The following is a 9,387-nucleotide window of genomic DNA, read 5'->3' as shown; positions in this document are numbered from 1 at the left end:
TTTTCCACGTTGTTGAGTAACAGAGGCCCAATTGCTGCGAACTGCGACGAATCGATAATTGATGGTCATCATTAACACTGGCCGATACAGCTGCGATATTTTCTTCAGTTCGCACTCTACGAAAGCGTGTTGGTGGTTTGATGTCCAATAATGTAAATTTGGTTCTAAATTTCGTCACAATAGCTCGAATAGCCGCTTCAGTGGGTCGATTAAACTGACCATAAAATGGAAGAAGCGCGCGAAAAACTTTCTTAATAGAACACGCATTTGTATAATAAAATTCAATCATTTGCAAGCGTTGTTCGTTTGTAAGACGATTCTCGGATAAATTATAGACCAAACTAAAGATGTTTGACAGTGAAACAAAACACGAAACGTGCGTCAGCTGTTTAAACCAACTGTTTAAAAAGAGAATAGCTAAAAAATCACCCGTTACTTAGACGCGCCTGGATGTTAGCGCCGCATAGCTTGAGAAACTCGCGTAAGCTGTTATCGCGCCAATAGAAGATGTTGTTTTAAAACATGTAAACGTCTGGGTTTCAGCTCTCGAATTGTTGTTGGCTCCCCAAAAAGTAGTCTACTAGTGTTACATCGCATGATCTAGGATGGATTTATGTCAGCATTACGTGAAATTTGTCGGCCGGGAAACTTAGATTGCAATAATGCAATGCTTTCCCGTGTTGTGTGACTTGTGGCTCCATTATGTTGAAAATAAAGATAGCCTTTGTATATTTCTTCAAGCTCAGGCCATAAAAAATTTTCAATCAGCTGTTTATAGCCATGTTTATTCACACTAGCAGCATCTTCGAAGAAAAACGGGCGAATTAATTCATCAGCCCATAAACCACACCAAACAGTACACTTTGGTGGATGTAATGATTTTTCTGGAATTACTCGAAGGCGTTTTTTTTTTGTTTGTTTGTTGACAAATACTAAACTGAAAATTATTACTACAGATGATTTTGCGTCAAAAACTAGAATCATATTCAAATAACCAATTCACGAAATTTCTGCGTTGCTGATCTGTGGGCTGCAATTCTATCGTGTAAGTATCGATGATTCAAATTGTACATCTGCCTACTTGGCAAATGTCAAAGACGACATAAAAAAATCACCGTTTAAAAATTATTCACTACTAAGCGTCACTTTTGAAATACCCTTTGCAACAAAAGCCCTTTTATATAATAGAATATTGATTTAAGAAAACTCTTTTTTTTCCACCGCTATCTTTGCGTAACACTTTCAGAAGATTCTAGCCAAGTATAGCATCCCGTGTGGCTTCTATTACTTTGCTTAGGTTCATCCAGTATTAACAAGAAAAAGATTTGAAAGCCGCATGCGTTCTGAAGGAGCTGATAGAAAACAATTTCAGCACTGTTTCAAAAAATGAAAAATGTCGGTTAGGTTGCCTATTGGAGGTGGTAATAAATAAATATGTATGAAACTGAAATAAAACGTTTTCATCGTCATTGTTTAGTAGCTACATTTGGCTACGTTATCTCAAGACAAAATATATACATATTTATATATGTACATGTAAATATACAAGTTCGCACGCCATCTAGTTCTAGTTCAATGCATTATACAACTTGTCGCTTGGCGATTGCCAATTTGGATATTCCCAAGTTTATGATAAAAAAATAAAAACACAAATACTCTACATCAACAAAAAATTGACCTTCCGACAATTAGCCAAATGTGCGTCTTGACCATTTCTGAGAGCATAGCTGCAGTCACAAATGTGTTGCCGCAACGCGTCGCTTTTTACCCTTTTTGTAATTGTTCACGCTTCTTCTGCCACAATTAAGGCGCTAACAACATTGACAAGCGAATAAAAGCCGAAAATAGTTTTTAGAATTTATGAAGCATTGTATGTGGTCCACTACAGCAAGCGTGTCAGCAAAGTAGGTGGCGCATGCGTATTGTATTGTACATCACAAATCAAATGCACAAGCGACGCTACAATATAACACCGCAACGAGTAAGTGTCCAGACACTTGGTTTGATGAGCAAATATTCGGAGCGTTAGAGATTCCTTGTGTAGCGCCTAAGGTGACATTCTGATTTGCTGACACACTTAGCGAGCGCCTCAAATGAATAACTGGGTTAAAAGCAATGCATTTCTTCACGAACACGATGCGCATGACTATAGACGATTCACAGCAAATACACAAAGCAACAAAATGATTGAAACAATGCTAACGACAAATTGGTTTATAATAAATATTGGCAGTAGTGATCGTGTGTGGTGCGTTGTTCATCATCCCCTTGAACGGGGTGTTGGAATTCGATATTTTACAGCTGCTTGTATGCTTACATGCTCGGTACATGAGGGTCGTGCAATTGCCGGCCGGTGAATGCGGTATCATTCCGTTGTTGTGTTGATAGATAAAGTAACTTCCATAACAAAAAGAGCCAATTGATTGACTTTTGAAAACAACTATGTGATGGACAATTGCTAATAAATATATATGTACATATGTATGCACATGCATTTGTTTTTCTAAAAATCGATTTAAATTGAATTCCATACGAATTTGTGTATTTACACGTCGAAAATGCCCAAAAAGAGTTCGCACATAGCTTTTTGTAAGCGTTTGGTGTACAAGGCACCGCAACACTGCTAACTGCTAATCAGCAACGCACTTCACTAGCTCATCCGAATGCATGCCGTATAAAATAGCGCCAATCCAATCACTCGAAGTTCACTAAGCTGCGACCAGCAGTACGAATCAGTAACATATCGGTCAACGGTTGTGAACGGACACGACTTCGAAAAAGAAAAATTAAAATAATTTAACTTGCCTCTATAAAGGATACCCGCGATGAAAATTCTTTTTGTGCTGCTGCTGTGCGTTGTCACAGCGCTCGCAGCTACTCATGTTAATATTTCGATTGCTCAACAACCGGCCACAAATCCTGCCGATGTCACTTATTTGGAGGGCACCGCACCTGAGGAGCTGAAAGCGGGCCCAGCGAAGAAAACGAACGTTGATGAACGTATTGCCAGGTTGCGCGTGGCTGAGGAAAGTGATAATAATGGAAATGTTCAGATGAGTAGCGAACAAAAACAAGAAGTTTCGAGTTTCGATAATAATTCGAAACCAGCTCAGCAGATTCAACAGAACGCGGAGCCATCAAAGCAGCAACAGCGGTTTTATGGACGTATACGGCAGTCGAATCGCCAGAGTCAATTTCGGCAAGCGAATGCTCAGGAAAAACAGAACCAGGAGTTCGAGCGTTATATACAAAACTATCATAGTGGCCCGACTGTAGAAACGGTAAGAGAACAAAGATTTGATTGAATTTCGCTCCCAGTTTCCCTCTCAAAGAGGGTTTCGAATCAGAGTCCTGTCGAATGTTAGACACACACGAGCTCATTCGGCTATGGCGGCTGCCTATAGAAGTCAAAGATTAAAGAAATCGTTCTATTTTATATATTTTTTTTAACACATTCTCCCATTTTAACCCTCCAGGTATTTGAGACTGCCGATCATTCCCCTTCGGCGCGTTATGAGTACTCTTCTTCGTCATCATCTTCCTCTAGCCCCGCGCGTATTATTGCTGCCGGTGCGCAACCTGAACAACAACAACATACCTTCGAAAGACAAGTTGCTCTTCCCGCTGCTGTAACCTCATCATCGTCAGCGCCAGTGGAGGAGCACTCGAAGTCGGCTCCAGATGCCAAGATTCAAATATCACCTGCTACAGTTGCGGCACCAGCTGCAGTACCAACCCCCGTTGCAGTGCATGCTTCGTCACCAGCTGTTTCGCATCCTTCTTCATCCGTTGTGCCATCTCTCTCCTCAAAAACTGATACTGCTGTAATTAGCGGTGGAAGTGATGGTGGTAAATTAGGTGTTGGTGGTTCGTTTGGTGCTAGTTTTGCGGGTGCTGGCTCTGGTGGTCATGGCGTGACCTATAGAGTAGCTGGAGGTGGCAGTTATGATCAACCAAATTTCGATATTGGAACGAGCTACAGCAAACCGGATTATGACCAGCCAAGCTATAATTATGGTCATGCAGATGCAGGCGGTTTTCTTAATCAATATCCGCCATCTGTAGACGAGCCCGCAGGTGGTTATGATGGTTTCTATGGTAGCCAAGAACACGAGTACCACCCGAATGGTGGCTATTTACCTTCTCCACCTATTTATCAACGCCCAATGGTTACAAAAACTATACAAATCGCTCAACCCGCGCTTAAAGCAAAAAAATTTGAGGTTCGTCATCCGGCTATACAAAAGGAATTCTATGACATCGAAGAACGTGTTGTGATTAAGCCTGCTGGAACCATAGTTGTGGAGTTGGAACATCCAGTTGCAAAAATACCAAGGGGCGAAACCGTGCTTCCCCTTGGCCACCCTCATCCCGCAATTGCTGCGCAATATAATTTAAATAGTGATGCAGATATTGAGACTGAATCATCCAGTGCAGGTTCTTATAACAACGGTGTACGATCAAGCTCCAATCAAGTATATGCATCTCCTTCTAGAAAACAATCTGCACCAGTTGTTGGCAGTACGCACATTGGTTCTACTGTTACTTCTACTCCAACAAATAACCAAAACGCCAAGCGAGATTTTGTGGAAGCTAACCTGCGGAAACAGTATGGAGAGGAAGCACAACATCTAGCCACAACTGACAATGCGCTACGTGAACAAAAGCCACGCGCTAAAGATCTCTACATTCCCGCTGATACTCACGGAAATCAACGTCAAACACCTAATAGGAGTTTCTCTCCCAACTCGTTTAGACGTGAAGAGAGTATTTATCAGCGCCCAGCTCGTGTTGAAGTAAAGAACAAGGATGAGACATATCGATCCGCGTTTTCGAAGAACGAAGAACAGTCTTTAAATAATAATGCACCTGAATTTGACGACGATGACTATAAAGGTGAATATATAACTGGCAACTTTTATAGCTCAGTTAACAAAGATTTAAAACCCGCACGTTTGCAAGAGGAGCCGAGGAAGAGTGAGCGTATTACTGCTGAGCCGCGCATGCAAATCATAAAACACGAGCACACCATTAACATCCCACCATCTCAACACAATATTTATCTGGCACCTAGTCGTTTTCAAGAGCGCCCACTACTCGTACAGGAGCAACGCAAACAAGCACCGTCACCAAAGCAACAGCCAGTCCGCTTAGAAGAGGAGACTGCTCAGGTACGTGAGGTCAAACCATTCTTGGATCAACAACGTGACGGCGTAGTGGTATACGCGGTACCTGTGAGACGACCAGTGGCGACACAACAGCGTTATATACAAAATGAACGTCGGCAGCCTCAATCAGTTTCACAGCAACGCTCTTACAGTCAATTACGCTATGACCCCGATGCCGATGTGGATGCATCAGTGGAGTATAGTGCACCTTACTCACATATGCGCTTTGATCCTAAAGAATCTGCACGGCTTACCGCAGATGTAGAATTTAATCAAAAAACAAAAGGGAATGTACCGGAAAGAACTGTCACAATACACTATAATCGTGGTCCTGAGTCAAATGCCCGTCTAGTTGCACAAAATAAATCAGAGTCTGATGAAAAGGAGTCCCCAAAAGTAGTAGCACTCAAAGAAGATGTTAGATCGGAACTGCGACCACTGGCACATATTCAATTACGAGTTCCAAATGGACCACAAGAAGCTGACGAACCAATCAGAGTTATGTCTTCAATCCATCCTCCTAGGGAACAGAGCCGCACAACATATTCTCGACAAACAGCAGCAAAACAAACCGTTGACGATCAAGTAGAACAAGTAAATGCCGAACCCGCGGCCATCCAAAGTGATAATCAGGAACAAGATGTGTTACGCTCAGAGAATGTCGTAATACAACCGGACTGCGTTCAAGCCACAGAAAAAGTGAGTGCTCGTTATGAAAGCAATCCACAAAATGAGGACAACTCACAGTATGCTGAAGAACAACGTGACAGAGAACCAGTTAAATCTCTCCGCTTAATAGACACTAGCAATTCAAATGCAAATGGCCAGGAAAACGTCAAACCAGAAAGTTCTAATATTCAAGCGGAGAACGTTGATACAAATGTTAAAGAAGCAACACAGCCAGGTTCACGTGTTATTGCCGCTAACCCAGCGCCCAACGATGCCTCCGCTACCAGTGAGACATTCCACAAACGCCGCATTGTTGTCAACCATCCTTTTCAGACGGTACGCGAAGTAGTTGAGCACGAACCCATCACAAATTATCATCAAATACAAGTTCATGAGCCGGCGTCACCAGCGTCGGCGTACAACAAGGCGCCCTACTTTGCTCCTAACGGTGCTTTGCGTGTGCCAGTTATGTATCATCATGCATCCGGAGCATCGCACGGCAATCTAGTTTACGCCTTGCCCGATGCAATTCCTGTGCACGAAGACACAGCCGAAGTGGAACCGACGTATCAGCAAAAGCGTCAACGTGCGCGAGCTTAAGAGAGAAGAAACAATAATGTGGCTAATTGTTGTTGTTATTGTAGCGTTTGTTGTTGCCATTAATTAAGGATATTAAGGGTATTACATTTAGGAGCATAAACACACGTAATATTAATTTTTTACAATACTTTAGAAATAAGATGCAATTTTAACCGATTCCACTAAGGTTGATGGGGTAAACTACACTAATGATTTCCAGACAGCGTGTATGCGCTTTCCTCATTTAAGTACATGAACTTCATGTTTAAGTTGACGAATAAAATGCTTAATGCTCAAACGATTGTTTAAAAAGGGTGTTTGATTTATAATTTAATTGAAGTATGCATAACATAGTTTGGAGCTAAGCATGCAAAACGAAGAAGAATAAGTGAAATTAAGTGGAAAGCCAGTAATGATGCAATACCTGTAAATCGTGCACAAATACATTTGCAGACAAAGCTTTGTTTATTTTATGCACTGACTTCATATCGACGAATCGCACAACTGTATCGTTTCAAAACAGAAAAAGGGAGACAGAAAGGCGTTTGTACGAAGAGTTTAAGATGCTACAGCCCGAGCATTCTATCAGAAATGAGTAAAGCAAGTAGTTGCAAGACCAATGCTCCTCTCTATAAAGACAGTACGGAATTCTGGTAACAGAACACATTTTTGAGTGATGGTGTTAATGACTGTTTTTAAGAATGTCCACCCACACCAAAATTTATAGAAGAAGTCCACGACCCCCCGCTTGACTAAGACAAAGTAAGAACTGTAAAAATGCCACGTCAAATCAACAAGCATCCAATGGTATACCATCTGAGCTGCCCAAAGCAGCGATTAGGCTAAATGTATACATATCCGTTGATAGAAATCTATGTGTGCTTTGTCCAATTCATAAGAAAGATAATCATGCAGTTTATTGCTTTAAGGGGTTATATACCTTGTGAGCCCGAAAAAATGGACGATTGTCATAATTTTTTTTAAATATGTTTTAGAACTTTTATTCAAATGAGGCATATATCATACTGAAGGGTAACTCCCGAAGAATACATTTTGGTGTTTTTATTTTAAAAAATGTTATTATTTATTGTTGATATCGCCCCTCCCCCGAAACGCCGAAGGAAAAGAGGCTTGTGTTGATCACGGTAGCGCATGAGCTGCTCAACTGAAATCAAAACAATTAAATTATTATTGTAGAAAAATTGTTTTTAATGAATCTGAACAGTTTATTTACCCAAAAAAAATGTGTTTCGATATGAAAAACGCTTTGCACCGAAATAACGATTTTTGAGGAGTTGAAAAATTAAAAAAAAAATTAAATCCAGCGAACTATCCAAATATTTATAAAAAGTGAACCGTTCAGATTCTTTTAGAATATGCCATAAAAAATTGTCGATTTTTTAGTCCAACACAAGGTATATAACCCCTTAAACTTCTTCGTCATTAAGGTGCCTACCACTAATAGATTAAACCTCAGATCTAGAAAATCTACCATGGACTAGATTTTCATAATGATATGAAATCTTGGAAAATATTCAAAAAAAAAAAACTTAAAAAACCGTCACCGTTTGAGCGATTTAAAGCCACTTTTGACAACACGAAAATAAGTTGCCATGTCTAAATTTCTTATCAAACTTCTACCTAATCGGATAAGTACGATGAGCTGTAACATGCCTATCAACGCCGTCCAAATTGGGATAAACCTCTGCGAGCCGATCGACAAACGATGTGTTAAGCAAGGAGGCCAGCCTTCGTGCCACTTCCTATGTTTGGCGTTAGAAAGCGTAATGAATACTGCCATCTTAAAGATAGCGACTCCATATAAAACAAAAGTATGATGCTGGTAGCATTCGCAACTTTCTCCAACATAGAGACGGAGACAAAAGAAGTTGTCTGGCGAGTAACAAGAGCAAAAAACAAAGTAACTTGGGCTGAAAAGTTCCGAGCCTAACAAAGAAAACACGTTTTTTTTTGTAAAATTAACTTCATTCCTCAACGTAATTTCCATCAAGAGCAACGCAATCATCATTTCAGCGCCGCTATAACATTTCAATACTTCTTTTGTAGAGCGATTTATCTTTTGCCTCAAAGTTGGCCTTTGTTTCAGCCATAACTTCTTTATTTGAGCGAAATTTCCTACCGGCGGCACCCGCTTTGAACAGAGCTTTCTCATAAACAAATGCTCATGCAATATAAAACAAACACGTTCTTTTGATATCTATATGATATCAGCTAACTCACGCAACTTCACTTTCGATCATTTACAGAACCCTTTCTCCTGAAGACAGTTTCTCCTTTTTTATTTAGTTTTCCCTTTACGATTTCTTCTAAGAGTGACTGTATGTTAAACTGTTTAAATTAATATTTTTATAAGCACAATTTTAAACTGTTTAAATAACAATTAAAAAAGTATTTCAGAATATAGTTGCTGCATTCAAAGTACGAGTATAAACAGCCTTAGGAGCCAAAGTTGAAACCCAGCCCAGAGTTAGTTGTCCATGAGCAAAGCAGTCCTTCTTTAAATAATATTCTCCTCTTGCTAGCATCACTCGATACCCCTATTTATTCTTAACATATTTATCTCGTCATTAGCGAGTTCTAATTCTGAAAAGTTAAGGTTGAAGGAACGGTCGAAGTCACATAATTTTCTTGCTTGCATTTTCGATGGTAATTTTACTAATCACTCATACGCACTGCTGTCCATTGTTTCACCTACGTATGCCTGAGTAGGAGTAAAGAATAATATTATTTTTTTTACATAACGGTTGCATGTAAGGTAAGTCGTCAAAAGCTACACCAGCTAGAAAGGAAGCGAGAGAGAATTACTCCGATTTGTAAATACTTGGATTTGCAAGTAAAATTAAAAATATGAGTAGGGTCATGCCTTCTTTTGGGTAAATGCCTGTATTTTGATAACGACTTAACAAAACTCGCTCACACTTGGTACATGAAACCTTGATAGAAACCTTTA

The 9,387-nt window shown here is 40.1% G+C and overlaps 1 protein-coding gene across 1 annotated transcript; it reads left to right on the top strand.

Annotated features, from left to right (window-relative positions):
• The first annotated feature begins 2,825 nt into the window (after window positions 1-2,825).
• Window positions 2,826-6,728, top strand: LOC129242480 (uncharacterized). Its single transcript, XM_054879143.1, has 2 exons — window positions 2,826-3,281; window positions 3,477-6,728. The coding sequence occupies exons 1-2, from the start codon at window positions 2,826-2,828 to the stop codon at window positions 6,435-6,437; spliced, it is 3,417 nt and encodes a 1,138-aa protein (XP_054735118.1). The 3' UTR covers window positions 6,438-6,728.
• Window positions 6,729-9,387: the final 2,659 nt, after the last annotated feature.

This window comes from Anastrepha obliqua, chromosome 3 (genome assembly GCF_027943255.1).
Source record: "Anastrepha obliqua isolate idAnaObli1 chromosome 3, idAnaObli1_1.0, whole genome shotgun sequence".
Taxonomy (NCBI): domain Eukaryota; kingdom Metazoa; phylum Arthropoda; class Insecta; order Diptera; family Tephritidae; genus Anastrepha; species Anastrepha obliqua.
This window is presented reverse-complemented; position numbering and strand designations above follow the sequence as displayed.